At 46.7% G+C, this 16,306-nt stretch overlaps 2 protein-coding genes and 1 long non-coding RNA gene across 3 annotated transcripts in view; 2 read left to right on the top strand and 1 right to left on the bottom strand.

Annotated features, from left to right (window-relative positions):
* The window catches only part of LOC111612132, a 5,886-nt gene extending 5,792 nt beyond the window's left edge, over positions 1–94 (bottom strand). The window contains exon 1 of the long non-coding RNA XR_002754423.1: positions 7–94. This is a non-coding gene — a long non-coding RNA (uncharacterized LOC111612132). The remainder of the gene's footprint in view (positions 1–6) is intronic.
* Positions 87–16,306, top strand: LOC102228606 (B2 bradykinin receptor). Its single transcript, XM_023352152.1, has 4 exons — positions 87–117; positions 851–967; positions 13,276–13,368; positions 14,949–16,306. Exons 3-4 carry the CDS (start codon positions 13,349–13,351, stop codon positions 15,985–15,987), a joined length of 1,059 nt encoding a protein of 352 aa, XP_023207920.1. The 5' UTR covers positions 87–117; positions 851–967; positions 13,276–13,348; the 3' UTR covers positions 15,988–16,306.
* rtl1 (retrotransposon Gag like 1) lies at positions 4,538–10,429 on the top strand (the record flags this gene model as incomplete). The annotated part of the gene is made up of 5 exons (XM_023352692.1): positions 4,538–4,661; positions 6,693–6,875; positions 6,967–7,832; positions 7,948–8,043; positions 8,276–10,429. Coding segments are annotated over exons 1-5 (3,423 nt in total), but the record flags the coding sequence as incomplete, so codon positions are not given.

Genomic DNA, 16,306 nt, shown 5'->3' with positions numbered 1-16,306 from the left:
ACTCACACTGAGGTGCAGTAGTGGTTTCAGTCCTCCCTGCATTTAAACCCACATCTCTGTAAACTTTCACTTCTTCTCCATGCAGAGGCCCCGCTGTCAGAACCAGCTGTTGAAACAGTAAGTCGGGTTTTCAGGGCGAGCCGTGTCCTGTTGTCTGAAGCAGCCTGGGGTTCAGCAGGCGGCGGCGCGGCGGGGCTAATGGCCGACACGCCGCGCATCAACTAACTCTACAGACAGGCAGGAGGAGACAGGAAGTGAGCAGAATATTTCCAGACAGCGGCGGGCTCCGGGTCCAGACGCTCATGTTCAACCGGGGCGGTTCTGAACAACCGGGGCGGTTCTGAACAACCGGGGCGGTTCTGAACAGACAACAGCAGCAACAGGCTTGTGGTCGATTTTAACACTGAGGAAGTTTCAACAGACAAAATGTCACAACGTTCAAACTCATAATGTTGTTTATCGCAGCTTTATTATTATTGTGTTTATGATGGATTTATTGTGTTTATTATGGATTTATTGTGTTTATTATGGATTTATTATGTCCAGACATCGGATCAAAATGAAATCTGACCTTTTTGCTCACTGCTGACCTGAAATAAGTTAGGACTGCTAAGATCATTTTTGTTCCTACATCTGTTTGGTTGTAAATGTGATAAGATTCATTATTGGCTCCCAGTAACAATCAGTCACACTAACAAACAATAACATGTTGTGTTTTTCTAATGTTTCAGTTGTGCAGCTAATTCCTGTTTTTAATGATTCCTTGTCATATAATCTTATATTATATTTAAATTAATAGAACTGGTTACATCAGAGTGAAGACATTCATCAAACAAAACGTTTCTTTTAGGAAACCGAGGAAAGGTCGACTAAGAAAAGGAGGAAACTGAATTTGCTCCAACACCAGGAGGTTCTTCCTGCAGCCTAATTGGACTGTTTATCTCCATGGAGACGCCCTGCAGTACCGGTGAGGATGACGGATGAAACAACCAGCTGCTGGTTTCCAGTCGGAAGCTGCTGCTCACTGATCACATCACCAATCAGTGATTATCTTGACGGTGTCCCAGCGACCAGGCCGACCCGTCAAATTACTCAAAGCTACAGAAAGTCTTATTTTTATAACGAAGTGCCATCCAGTCACCAACGGCCTCCTGGTCATTAATCATAAAACTTTAGTTATTTATAGTCTCTGCGGTTTTAAACCTAAAACTGATTTATAGCTTGAATATTTTTATTACATTTGGTTTAATAATTGTTAGTTCTGCTGAAATCTTCAGATCAGAGTTTTGGTGGAGCTACCAGAACACAATCTGATTAAACTGGGACGTTACTGGTGCGGAAAGACGCCGGCGGGTCCGAAGTGACATCAGGCTGATGTGATTATAACTGCAGGAAATAACAGATTCATGGTTCTGTGTTTTCCAACAATTAGAGGTTCTTATGGGTCACACCGACACACAGCTGCAGCTCTGCTCCGGGCAAAATGGACCAGAACCGGGTCTTCAACTCCAACCAAACCGGATCAGAACCGGGACTTACACTCCAACCAAACCGGATCAGAACCGGGTCTTCAACTCCAACCAAACCGGATCAGAACCAGGTCTTCAACTCCAACCAAACTGGATCAGAACCGGGTCGTCAACTCCAATTGAACCGGGTCAGAACTGGGACTTACACTCCAACAAACCGGGTCAGAACCCGGACATAACACTCCAACCGAACCGGGCCAGGTGATTTCAGAGGGAAACTGAGAAGGATTTCTGGAGATAACTTCTGTTCTTTCCTGGTTTTCCAAAGTTTCTTTACTAAATTTATATCAACAGTCTGAGCGAACTCATCCTCTATCTGCACTGTAAAACATTTGTTAGTCTAGTTGTGTTTACTAACTTCTACTCTTTAAGTCAAAGAAACTTTTAGATATGTTAAAAAGAAACCTGTTGTAAAAGACGGAGGACTACTTTCATGGGTGGAAGGATTCTCCGTGACATGAGGCAGAGCACATGTAGCTAATTTAGATTCAGACGTTTCAGACTTCTCTCAGCAATTTCCTTTCAGGAAAGCAACTAGGGCATCTGGGGACTTTTTTACGTTATTGGAGACTTTTAACATGTGAAAGCACCAAACGTTGAAAGCATCAAACGCTGAAAGCACCAAAGGATGAAAGCACCAAACGCTGAAAGCACCAAACGCTGAAAGCACCAAACGCTGAAAGCACCAAACTCTGAAAGCACCAAACGCTGAAAGCACCAAACGCTGAAAGCACCAAAGGATGAAAGCACCAAACGCTGAAAGCACCAAACTCTGAAAGCACCAAACGCTGAAAGCACCAAACGCTGAAAGCACCAAACGCTAAAAGCACCAAACGCTGAAAGCACCAAACGTTGAAAGCACCAAACGCTGAAAGCACCAAAGGATGAAAGCACCAAACGCTGAAAGCACCAAACGCTGAAAGCACCAAAGGCTGAAAGCACCAAAGGATGAAAGCACCAAACGCTGAAAGCACCAAAGGATGAAAGCACCAAACGCTGAAAGCACCAAAGGATGAAAGCACCAAACGTTGAAAGCACCAAACGCTGAAAGCACCAAACGTTGAAAGCACCAAACGCTGAAAGCACCAAAGGATGAAAGCACCAAAGGATGAAAGCACCAAAGGATGAAAGCACCAAACGCTGAAAGCACCAAACGTTGAAAGCACCAAACGCTGAAAGCACCAAAGGATGAAAGCACCAAACGCTGAAAGCACCAAACGCTGAAAGCACCAAACGCTGAAAGCACCAAACGTTGAAAGCACCAAACGCTGAAAGCACCAAAGGATGAAAGCACCAAAGGATGAAAGCACCAAACGCTGAAAGCACCAAACGCTGAAAGCACCAAACGTTGAAAGCACCAAACGCTGAAAGCACCAAACGTTGAAGGCACCAAACGCTGAAAGCACCAAAGGATGAAAGCACCAAAGGCTGAAAGCACCAAAGGATGAAAGCACCAAACGTTGAAAGCACCAAACGCTGAAAGCACCAAACGTTGAAAGCACCAAACGCTGAAAGCACCAAAGGATGAAAGCACCAAACGCTGAAAGCACCAAACGCTGAAAGCACCAAACGCTGAAAGCACCAAACGCTCTGTGCTGACGGTGTTTCCTGCTGTTCGTCTGTCTCCTGTCTGGTTCAGCAGTAAATCTGTCTGCTGCTAGAAAACTGCAGGTTTGGTTACATAACTAACAGTTGGAATCACTTTGGGGATTTTAGTTTGTCATGGCAACCGTCCCCCCAAACACACTCTCATGTTCACACACACAACTGCAAGCTTCAATTAGCAAATGACTTCATGGACCAGAATATTTATGAATTTCTGATAATAAAAATCTTCTAAAACGTTTTTCCACAAACTGACAGTGAGTCAGACCAGTTCTGTTGCTGATGTGACTCAGAGTCGCTCTGACCTCTTCCACCGTCACTAACACTAACACCAAACTCCAGCTGATGAAATCATCTAGAAAATCTGTTTTTGTGGGAGGGATAATGAATAAGGCGATTGTTATAATTATGAAGTGTTGTTATCTCTCTTACATTAGTAGTTTTACATGCTGTGTTGAAACGTTTGACCCACCGTTACAGAATCTCTGCAGCATGATTATGTCTAACAACAGAATGTTTCCCCGCCCTGGTGAGAAATCGCTCTCCCTCTCATCAGAAAGGACTAGATGACCCGACTGCAGAGACAAAACTTGCTTTTCCTTTCACCTCTCCTTTCTCTGAAAATAAAAGACAAGCTCCAGCTGAGGGTTTCAGAACAAACGAGGAGCAGAAGCGACTCGCTGTGTCTCCTTGGTTGAAAACTAATAAACGTTTTCTGTGGTTCTTTTCATGTAGGTTGAGAAAATGACCTATCAGCGATGATTTTTAAAAACAAGGCTGATCATAAACTCATGACTTCCTTTGGTTAAATGTTGGTAAGAAAGTTACAGCAAATTTCATCTTTTGGATCTTATTAAAATTAGATATTAAATATATTCCTCTGACAGGTTAAACCTTAAAAACACACTTTGACTGTCCATCTTCTCACTAGTTTCAGTTTAAACCTTTTACTGTGCCTTGTTGCTGAAAGATGCTTCACGAGTAAAATTTGATTTGACTTGACACTGTTACCACCTTCTTTTTTTCTTTTTTTTACAGTAGAATATATAATAGTTTTATGAGATTTAAAACTCATTAAAATGAGTAACTTTGTAGTTTTAATAAGACATTTCTCCTGTATTTGTGAGAAATTCAGGAGACTCGCCCACCTGAAACAACCTCCAGCTGAACATAAAAGTCTCAGACCCTGATGTTCAAATGGTGCCTGCTCCTGACTGATACCTTCAACCTGGACTGAAACTGGAAGCTGCCAACATGAACAAGCCAAAAACGTGCTGAGGAAAACTTCTGTGAGACGACAAACGTAGAGCTACGACAAGCAGAATGTCATCTTCTAAGAACACAGTACCAACTGTGAAGCACGGTGGTGGCAGCATCATGTTCTGCTGCACAAGGTGGATGAAATGGTGATTAAGGAGCAGATCCTCCAGAAAACAGATGAACGGACAACCTGGAGCTCCAACAGGACAGTAAACCCGGTCCGGTCCGGTCCGGTCCGGACGCAGCAGGCTGACATTAAGCTTCTGGGTCAGCTCTGATCTCGATCCTGTGGAACATTTCTGAATCATGCTGAAACTGTGGGTGTGTTTCATCGAGGGATCAGGTTTCCTGTCAGAATCAGACCAGAAGCTCCACGGTTTCCAGCAGACGAGAGCCAAAGATGGCCGACAGACACACCCAACACAAACCCTGCTGAGTGACGTCAGGCTGGTTCATCAGAGGAGACGTGGCTCAGCTGGACGTCAAACACAACCAACAAACCTCCTCTTTAAATGACTGAGCCTGGAGTTTTGATCTGAGACCAAATCCAAACCACAGAACAACAGAGCTGAAAACAAATGATGGAATTATCAGAATCTACTGACAGCAAACATTCATTTGAGCAGATAATCAGATAATAACGCAGGTTTTGCAAGCACATCAGATGGTTTCATATTTCCTCCCAATGGTTTTGGCCTGATTGTGTGGAACTCAATGCACTTTCCCAATCATTACAGGTTGCACTTAGTGCTGCATCTCAGGATGAAACATTCAGAGTAACCGAATCGTTACGGGAAAAACCTCCAGTCGGTGCAGAAACTGGTCACTGCTGCTAATAAGCAGAATGTTTTCTCCAGGTTCCTCAGAAAACAATTATCTGATCTGTTTGACACACGACGTGGAGTCAAGTTTAATACTTTGAAAAGGTGGATCTTAGTTCTGTTGCTCGGCTCTGAAACATGAAACTGTTACAAGTTGTTGAGAAACGTTGGCTTTCTTCACACTGCAGGTCTTGATGCTCAATTCTCATTTTTTGCCTAAATCTGAATTTTCTTTATTTTTGCATGGTCATGCTACTAAAACCATGCGAGTCCAATCTGACTCTGAGTGAACGGTTCACCTCCTCAAAGCGACTGCAGGCGTCTCCCAGCAGAGCTCTGCTCACGTCAGTCAAGATGGCCGCTACCGGCTACAGATGGATTTTTAAGTCATTCAGGTCCGACAGCGTGGCGACCAGATCAGAACCAGATGATGAACAGGAAGAACAGCTGATAACCTTTCAGACAGATCAGATCAGGATGTAGTTACCTCCAGACAGCTGGGATTCTCTGTGGGCTGAGGAGGCAGAACCGTAGTCAACATGTTACAACCAAAAAAACAAGAAAAACGCAGAGATTTGAGATTAATCTAAAGTAATTTCTAGAAAAACCTTGGAAATTTCTGAGTTTCAAAAGGCAAATATTTTTGCCTTTTGGAGATCAGAAATTTCCTTGTTTTTTCTTGAAAACTTTAGAAATGAATCTTACAAATTTTGAGTTTTTGGTGGAAATGTATTGATTTTTCCTATATCTACAATAGTAGTAACATGCGCCATATGTTCCTCCTCGAAGGCCTCAGTCGTATCTCTGGAAATGATCTTCCATCCACTTACGCAAAACTCCATCCCTTCTGTACCAAATCGTTCAGGCTAAATGTTTTGGTCTTTTCTAATCACCTTATGTGTTTTTACTCTGGTGTTTTACTCCATTTACCATCTGGAAATCATCTCCCACTTAAAAAATCTGCAGCTTGCTTTCAGATACGTGCCGCCCATTCCTGTCTGTGAAGAGCCTGCAGAAAACCACAACGCTTTGCTTGTTGAAGTAAAAGTTCTTTTAAACTTGAGAAATGTGTCTCTGCTGGCGACTTTCTGTCCCAGTAAAATCACAACCAGCCGGTTTACTAACCGACTAATAAATGCTGTCAGTGTTTGTCACCCTGACAGAAACGTCACTTACTCATTGAACTTTGTACCCAAAACTCAGATATGTTTTATTGAGACTTTATGAGCAAAAAATGTCAGGATTCAGGTTGGAGTGAGGGATCTTTCCAGAGACGAGCTACGCGGAGGAGTTTGACAGCCTGACGCACCTGCATTGGATTCCGGTAACCAGCGGCTGGCTTCTTAAGAAGCGGTGGAACCACCAGTCATCGCTCGATGGTTACCACTTGTTGGTCAGACTCAGCCTTAAGTTCTCGCAAAATCCATGTTAAGTATTGTCCAGTCATTTTGTCCTTTTTCTCTTCGTTACCTCTCAGATCTTGATCCCGCTTCCCGGAGCCAAGCCTGGAACTCCACCGGTCAGGCGCGTCTCGTTGGTTGGCACCTCCAAACAGTTCTGATCCGCTGCGGCCCGGGACCCCCGAACCTACCTGGACTCTCGTTCCCTCCTGACGTCCCCCAGTCTCAATTCTACCTCATTAAAACAAACCCTCGTAACCGTAAAAATCTGTTCTTCTGTGCGCACCTGCATGTGGGCAAGGAAATTAAAATCCAACATGACAGAACCATCGAGCCATGTTGACCCAGCAGGTCCGCACACAAGACCCGGTCCAACCCCTGCCGACCACCTAGCACGTCATGATGCCATGCTTCACGCCCTATTGGATCAGCAGACTTTCCAGGGACAGCTGATGGATCAACTAAAAACCACGGTCTCGGAATTAGCTTCACAACTGGCTTCCGGCATGCAGCCTCTGAACTTAGCCGGAGCAGCGAACCCCGCTCCATCGCCGCGGGCGGAGCCCCCCGCTCCACCCGAACCGGCGGGGTTGCCCCGGGGCCGGGAAATTTCACCCCCGACTCCCGAACATTATTCAGGTGAAATCGGGAAGTGCGGTGGATTTCTCCTGCAATGCTCTATTGTTTTTGCCCGAGCTCCAGGCTCGTTCCCTGATGACTCCGCCAAAATAGCATATATGGTTGGACTGTTGAAGGGAAAAGCTCTCAAATGGGCAGAAGCGAAATTTAGTCTCATAGCTCTCACTCAAACGGCTCTTGACACCTTCATCGACGAGTTTAAGCAAACCTTTGGTCACGCCGAATCCAGCGCTGAGATTTCCTACCGGCTTTGGAACCTGAAGCAGGCTTCCCGTTCAGTAGCTGAATTCGCCATAGACTTTCGTACCTTAGCCGCCATGTCTGGGTGGAATGACGAAGCTCTTAAAGGAGCTTTTATCCAGGCTCTCGATGACACACTTAAAGATGAGCTGGTTTGCAGGGACGAACCCGCCGACTTGGAGGGGTTGATCTCCCTGGCCATCAGGATCGACAACCGGCTTCGGGGAAGGGCTCGGGGCAGGAAGGAAATTAAACCTGTGTTTTTTTCAAACAACCCTGTACAGGACACCTCCGATGACGCCTCCCCGAACGCGCTCTCGCCTGATGAACCCATGCAGGTTGGTCGAGCACGGATCTCCCCCACTGAGAGGCAGCGGCGGTTGGAAGCCCGGGCATGCTTCTATTGCGGCCTCACAGGCCACTTCGTCACCGCCTGCCCTGCTCGGCTAAAAGGGAGAGCCCACCAGTGATCACGGGAGTCCTGGTGGGTGGTTGCTCCGGTTTGAAATCCCGACTTTCTCTTCCCGTCTCCCTCTCCATCAACCAAAGGTCAGTAAACATCTCGGCTTTGATTGATTCAGGGTGCGAGCAGAACCTGATCGATGCGGATGTAGTAACGCTACTGAATATTCCCACGATCACGCTTCAGGCGCCTATCCTGGTTAAGGCTCTGGATGGTGGCACTCTGCCAACCATTCATCGACAGACCGAACCTGTGGAACTCATAGTCTCAGGCAATCACCGCGAGGTGTTGACCTTTTTTGTGTTTCCCTCCCCACAGTCTCCTCTGGTTCTGGGTTTCCCCTGGCTGAGACGGCATAATCCCCACCTTAATTGGGTTGAGGAGAGAGTGGACGCGTGGAGTAGGTCCTGCCACGCAACCTGCCTACAGTCGGCCCGGCCGAATCCTCGGTGTGACGTCACCCGGGAGGACCAAGAGGAAAAGCAGGATTTGTCTCGAATTCCTCCGGAATACCATGATCTGCACTCGGTGTTTAGGAAAAATAAAGCACTTTCGCTCCCGCCCCACCGCCCCTACGACTGTGTTATTGATCTCCTTCCCGGCGCGCCGTTGCCCTCCAGTCGACTGTATAATATATCGAGGCCAGAGAGAGAGAGCATGCTAACTTATATTAACGAGTCACTGGCGGCAGGCATTATTCGCCCGTCCACGTCCCCGTTAGGGGCCGGGTTTTTCTTTGTTTCAAAAAAAGACGGCTCACTCAGACCATGTATTGATTTTAAATGTTTGAACCAGATCACGATCAAGAATAAGTATCCCCTCCCCCTCCTTTCGTCAGCTTTCGAACCCGTACAAGGCGCCACTGTCTTCACTAAGTTGGACCTACGGAACGCTTACCATCTGGTGCGTATACGGGAGGGCGATGAGTGGAAAACCGCCTTTAAAACCCCGGTGGGCCACTTCGAGTACCTGGTCATGCCCTTCGGGTTGACGAACGCCCCGGCCGTTTTCCAATCCCTGATTAATGACGTGCTGCGGGATTATTTGGACGAGTTTGTATTCGTTTACTTGGATGACATCCTGATTTTTTCTAAGAACATGACAGAGCACAAACGACACGTCAGGTTGGTCCTCCAGCGCCTGCTGGAGAACAGTTTGTATGTCAAGGCAGAGAAGTGCGAGTTTCACGTGCCATCCATCTCGTTCCTGGGGTTCATTTTAGAGAGTGGGCGGGTGAAGCCGGATCCGGGACGGATTCGTGCGGTGCTGGAATGGCCGACTCCTGCCTCTCGTAAGCAGTTACAGAGGTTTTTGGGATTCGCCAACTTTTACCGGAGGTTTATCCGCAACTTTAGTCAGACCGCGGGACCCATGACCTGTCTTACCTCCACCAAGTCCCAGTTTTCTTGGACCCCGGAAGCGGATGCAGCCTTCTCGGTCTTGAAGCAAAAGTTCGCGGATGCCCCGGTGCTGATTCAACCGGACCCCGCTCAGCAGTTCACGGTGGAGGTGGATGCTTCCGATTCTGGGGTGGGAGCGGTTTTGTCCCAAGTTTTGCCCTCCGATCACAAGCTGCACCCTTGTGCCTTTTTCTCTCGCCGCCTGTCGCCCGCGGAGAGGAATTATGATGTGGGTGACCGCGAGCTGCTGGCGGTGAAGCTGGCCTTTGCGGAGTGGCGCCACTGGCTGGAGGGAGCCGCACTTCCGGTCGTAGTATGGACAGACCACAAGAACCTGTCCTACCTGCAGGCAGCCAAGCGGTTGAACCCACGGCAATCCAGGTGGTCCCTTTTCTTCTCCCGGTTTAACTTCCTCATCTCTTACAGACCTGGATCGAAGAACGTGAAACCGGATGCTCTCTCCCGACAGTTCTCCTCGGACGACGAAGCTCCTGTCGTGGACACCATAATCCCGAGTTCCTGCGTCCTGGGGGCGGTGTCCTGGGACATCTCTGATCAGGTAATCGCAGCTCAACAGTCTGATCCTGATCCGGGCACCGGCCCTCCGGACCGTATCTATGTTCCCCTCTCTGTTCGTCCCCGTTTAATCCATTGGGCCCACGCCTCTCCTTTTTCTGGTCACCCTGGCACCAGTCGGACCGTGGCTCTTATCCGACGCTCCTTCTGGTGGTCGTCCCTTCACAGGGATGTGAAGGAGTATGTTTCAGCCTGCCCCACCTGTGCGAGAAACAAGTCCCTGCACCAGCCGCCCTGTGGTCTCCTGCAACCCTTACCCATCCCGGCACGTCCCTGGTCCCATGTTGCACTCGATTTTGTCACTGGCCTCCCGCCCTCAAAGGGTTTTACGGTCATTCTCACCGTTGTTGATCGGTTCTCCAAGGCCTGTCACCTGGTTCCCCTTCGGAAACTGCCGTCGGCCTTGGAGACCGCCATGTTGCTCATTAAACATGTTTTCAGGCTTCATGGAATTCCCACGGAGATCCTGTCCGACAGGGGGCCCCAGTTCGTGTCCAGAGTGTGGAGGGAGTTTTGTGGCGCGCTGGGGGCCAAGGTATCGATGTCCTCAGGGTATCATCCTCAAACCAACGGGCAAACCGAGCGTCTGAATCAGGAAGTGGAGTCTACGCTCCGCTGCCTGTGCTCCTCCAACCCCTCCGCCTGGTCCGTCCATCTGCCCTGGGTTGAGTATGCACACAATTGTCACATTTCCTCTGCATCTGGTCTCTCCCCTTTTCAGTGTTCTCTGGGGTATCAGCCCCCTCTCCTGCCCTCTGACGAACCGAGGAATGCAGTTGCCTCGGTCCACGGCCACATCCGCAAATGCCAGTGCATCTGGAAGGCCGCCGCGGCGGCCTTGCATCGCACCGCTGCCCTGAACCGCCGCTTTGCGGATAGGAGAAGGAAGCCGGCCCCTCTCTATAGTCCTGGTCAGAGGGTTTGGCTCTCAGCTAAGGATATTCCCCTAAAGGCCGCGCCTCGGAAGCTGTCCCCTAGATTTCTGGGCCCTTTTGAAATTCGGGAGGTGTTAAACCCTTCTGCGGTGAGGCTTAAGCTCCCGCCCTCTCTTAAGGTGCACCCCGTGTTTCATGTCTCCTTGTTGAAACCGGTGAGGACTAGCCCGCTGTGTCCTCCGGTTGCCTCCCCTCCCCCCGCCCGCATCATCGATGGAGCTCCAGCCTATACGGTGAATAAGATTCTGGATGTCCGTCGGCGAGGACGAGGATTTCAGTATCTGGTGGATTGGACAGGGTACGGCCCGGAGGAGCGCTCCTGGATTCCCAGATCGTTTATTCTGGACCCGTCGGTTCTACGTGAGTTTCACGCCTCCAGGCCCAGGAGCGTCGCTGGACCGCCAGGTGGCGGTCGTTGAAGGGGGGGTACTGTCAGGATTCAGGTTGGAGTGAGGGATCTTTCCAGAGACGAGCTACGCGGAGGAGTTTGACAGCCTGACGCACCTGCATTGGATTCCGGTAACCAGCGGCTGGCTTCTTAAGAAGCGGTGGAACCACCAGTCATCGCTCGATGGTTACCACTTGTTGGTCAGACTCAGCCTTAAGTTCTCGCAAAATCCATGTTAAGTATTGTCCAGTCATTTTGTCCTTTTTCTCTTCGTTACCTCTCAGATCTTGATCCCGCTTCCCGGAGCCAAGCCTGGAACTCCACCGGTCAGGCGCGTCTCGTTGGTTGGCACCTCCAAACAGTTCTGATCCGCTGCGGCCCGGGACCCCCGAACCTACCTGGACTCTCGTTCCCTCCTGACGTCCCCCAGTCTCAATTCTACCTCATTAAAACAAACCCTCGTAACCGTAAAAATCTGTTCTTCTGTGCGCACCTGCATGTGGGCAAGGAAATTAAAATCCAACATGACAAAAAAAAGACAGAAAATTCAGTTTTTAACATAAAAACAAAGTTAAGAAAAGTGTGGCAGGCAAATGGATTTGTTGGAGAATATTAGGGAACATCTGGTATCATGAGGAACCAACTGGAGACAAAATGGACCAACTGGAGACAAAATGGACCAACTGGAGACAAAATGGACCAACTGGAAACAAGGTGGACCAACTGGAAACAAAATGGATCTGAAACTAGGTTAGGAAATGCTCTTCTGGTGATGGAAGGCCGACTTTGTAACTGCCTTTATGTGGCTCTGAAGGTTCAGGTCAGCGCTCATCCTGAACTTTAGTTTCCAGCTTCCGCGTTCTGACTAAAACCAGGAAGATAGAGCACATAACACCAGTTTTAAAGTCCCTCCACTGGCTCCCTGTAGCTCAAAGAATAGACTTTAAAATACTGTTGTTAGTTTATAAATCACTGAACGGCTTAGCACCACAATACATTAAAGATCTGCTGTTGTTGTATCAACCTTCCAGACCTCTCAGGTCTTCTGGTTCTGCTCTGCATCCCCAGAACCAGAACCAAACAAGGAGAAGCAGCTTTCAGCATCTATGCACCACAAATTTGGAACAAACTTCCAGAAAACTGTAAAGCAGCTGAAACACTGACTTCTTTTAAATCTCAAGTAAAAACCCACCTGTTTAGGATTGTATTTGAAACGTAATCAATTACAAATTTATTGATGGAACTTGACTTAATGCTTTGTTTTGATTGTTGATTCTATGTTGCTTTGTGTTTCTGTGTTTGTAATGATATAAAGCATTTTGAAAAGCCTTGCTGCTGAAATGTGCTACACAAATAAAATTTGATTTGAACTGAAGTTGTGTGTTGACTCTAGATCTATAACTCTAGAACGTTATTCTTTAGCTCCAAAGATAAAACCTTCAGCTTCTGTTCATCTGGAGAAGTTTTGGCTCTTCCACACATTTATCCGTTCTCAGCATCTGTTCAGTGATTGGATGGTTCAGACTCACCTGGTGACATCATAATGTAGAGCTGTGTATCATCTGTGTAGTCATGGCACATAGATGTTGAACAGGAGGGGCCAGAGTTCAGAACCCTGAGGTACTCCACATGTGACATGAGGAAGTCCCGGTTCTGCTGGTAAACCTGAACCAGTCCAGAACTGGAGCAGAGAGTCCGATCCGGTTCTCCAGCCGTTTCAGTAATATGTCACGGTCAGCGGCTGCTCTGAGGTCCAACAGAACCAGAACTGTGGTTCTTTCAGTCCGTAGTGACTAAAGGGACAAAACAAGGCAAAAACCAAATAATCTCTGTAAACTCTTAGAAGTACAAGAAGCTGCTGGTTTTTTTTACATGTGTTTCTATAAACGCAGCCTAAAGCATCTCAGAGTTGACAGAGTGCAGGCAGACAGCAGGAGCTGAGAGCCAATCAGAAGGGCCGCAGCGCTGACTGAACTATAAACTGCTTTGCCGTTTTGGCTGACATCACACTAATTGCAGATTCCTCAGAGGAGCGAGTCAGCGACAGACGGCAGAGTGTTACCGGGAAGCGCAGCATCTGGACTCAGGAGAAATGACTCTTCCAGCTACCAGGTACAACATCTGAACGCTTTACACACTTTATCTCATCTGGGAGTCGCTGCTCCGGTCAGGAACCAGCAGAGCTGGGATGATAAAATGGGCTAAAATGTGTGGAAAGATTGTTTTTAAAACTTCAAATGTCTTACAGTTATTATAACTCTGAGATAGAACAAGATGAAATAAAGTTAAATAAACTGTAAATAAAGTTGTTCTTTTTTAATATTTTGGTTTCTGGTTCTAATTTTAGAACTTTGAGTTAAATACTAATAAATTTTATCTTATTATTTTTGAAGATACTTACAGAATGCATCATGATGTCAAAACTTTTGTTTTATATATTCAGTGGAGTGTAAAATTATTTATATTCCCATTTTTAATAAATTTTTCCTCATGACAACCTTATAGTTACATGAATCCAGCATAATGTATATATGATGTGTATTATATCCACCAATAACCAAGTTTATATGTTTTGAGCTGTTTAATGTACAAAATCTAAAACACTAAAATTTACTTCAATGAAAAACAATTTTTATTTAATGAAGCTTAATATTCACAGATCAAACATGATGACAGAAAACAGACTTTAGTTTTTTCCTTTGTTCTGCTGCTCATTACTGTAACATGGTAATAACTCAGCTGCATGACTCAGAATCAGGTAAAATAATTACATACGACATGCATTAGAAGCAGCGACCCGTTAATTATTACCGGTTCTGCAGCAGCAGGGAGAGGATCTCTGGTTCTGTTTGGGTTTTATCCGTTAAAAATGGTTCTGTTTCTGCAGCAGCTCTATGAATTCAGATCCCAGGAACATGTAGTGAAAAATGTACAGTTTGTGTGGAAACGTGAGGCTCTCACAATAAAGCCAGAATATTTCTGAAGTTACTAAAATGAAACTAAAAATCTAAAACAAAAAACTTGTTCATGAAACAGAGGGAAAATAAAAGGTGTTCAAGTTCATTTTCTCAGATTAAAATCTGAAAAGTGTGGCTCTCCAACACTTTTTTGGAACCACCTGCAGTTACAGCTGGAAGTCTTTGGAGTTGCTTTGCACATCCATAATACAACCACTACCGTGCTTCATCATGGGGATGATCTCACCTGGCCAGAGCAGCTTCCTCCACATGTTCACTGTTTCCTCCAGAACTTGAGGCAGACGTTCAGTTTGACGTCAGAGACCAGATTTAAACGACTGATCGATGTCCCGCAGAGAGATTCTCCCACCCGAGCCGTGGATCTCTGCAGCTCCTCCAGATCTACTGTGATCAGCCGTTTCTCTGGTTAATGCTCTGCTCTTCCAGTCACAGATGTTTGCTGACTGAACAGAGATTTTCAGATTTTTATTTTGGTATCATAGTAAAGGGGCTGAAAACAAAGATTTAAATATTATTATTTATAAACTTTTTCAAAACCATGCTTCCTTTTCCTTCCAGTTCACTTTTATGCACTACTTGTTTTGTCACATAAAATGTAGATTAAATGTTTAAAATGTGACAAAATGCAGGAATGTCCTTTGAAACCAGTGAACTTTATAATATCTCTTTCCAATATTAAACACAGTTTGTGTTGTATATTATGTTTCTTTGCAGCTTTCCTGACCTCAACGCCACGGCGCTGTACGGCGACCATGACAGCGCCAACGTTACGGGCTGTCCCGACTCGGAGGCCTGGGACTGGCTGGCCAGCGGAGCGCCGGTCTACATCCTGACCATCAGCATTGTGGGAATCTTCTTCAACCTCTTCGTCCTGATGGTCTTCATCCTCCACAAGAAGCCCTGCACCGTGGCCGAGATCTACCTGAGCAACCTGGCTGCCACCGACCTGGTTCTGGTGTCTTGTCTGCCCTTCTGGGCCGTCAACATTTACAATCAGTTCGACTGGCCTTTCGGACAATTCATGTGCAAAGTCGTCAATGTGGGCATCAAGATAAACGTCTACTGCAGCATCTATTTCCTGGTTCTGGTTGGCATAGACCGGTATGTGGCGCTGGTGCACGCTTTGTCGCATGGAAGAATGCGCAGGCCAAAGTATGCTAAGCTAGGCTGCCTGCTAACATGGGGCTTCGGCTTGTTGCTCAGCATTCCCACGTTCATCTTCAGGGAGGTGAGACATTTTCCTGAGTATGGAGTTTATGCCTGCTACCTGGAGTACCCGAACCTGACCATAGAGATTCTCTACGACTGGATGCTGCTGGTTCTCAGCTTCGTCATTCCGATTTCCATCATCTTGTTCTGCACTTTGAGGATCATCCGGGCGCTGAAGAAGCAGTCGATAGAAAGGTTCAACGCTGAGAAGACAGAGCAGAAGGCCACCATCTTGGTTCTGGTGGTCCTGCTGGCCTTCCTCCTCTGCTGGGTGCCGTTCCACCTCGTCACCATCCTGAACATCCTGGAGCGGGTCAAAGTCCTGGGAGGGTGCCAGCTGTCGTCCGCGCTGGACATCTGCAACCAGATCTTCACCTACTTGGGCTTCTTCAACAGCGTCCTGAACCCAGTGCTGTACGTCATCGTCGGGAAGAACTTCAGGAAGAAAGTTCGGGAACTCGTGAACCAGTGGACCATCAAGAGAACGATGACGTCTGAGTCCACTCGCTCCAATTTATCCTCCACACTCAAGACGTTAGTTTGAAACATCCAGCAAACGACGAACCGCTCAGCAGAGATGTAAATATGTGTTCATATGATAATAAACTGTATATGGTTTCAATGTTACTGGCAGGAAATGGTTGCATTTCAAAGCAAAATCTTTTGTTTTACTATTATAAACTATAAAGTATAAGCTTTTACTGTTGAGTAATTTTTAATTGAAAATGTGTTCATGTGCTAAAAATATGGAAGTAACTTAGATGAAGTGAACTGTTTCTGTGAAATAATGTCTGTAAAAAACTTTCCATTCTCAGTTTTAGAGATTAGTAAGTGAAAACTTATAAAGTTGCTTTTCTCATTGA

The sequence above is a fragment of the Xiphophorus maculatus genome, chromosome 19, assembly GCF_002775205.1.
Source record: "Xiphophorus maculatus strain JP 163 A chromosome 19, X_maculatus-5.0-male, whole genome shotgun sequence".
NCBI lineage: Eukaryota > Metazoa > Chordata > Actinopteri > Cyprinodontiformes > Poeciliidae > Xiphophorus > Xiphophorus maculatus.
This window is presented reverse-complemented; position numbering and strand designations above follow the sequence as displayed.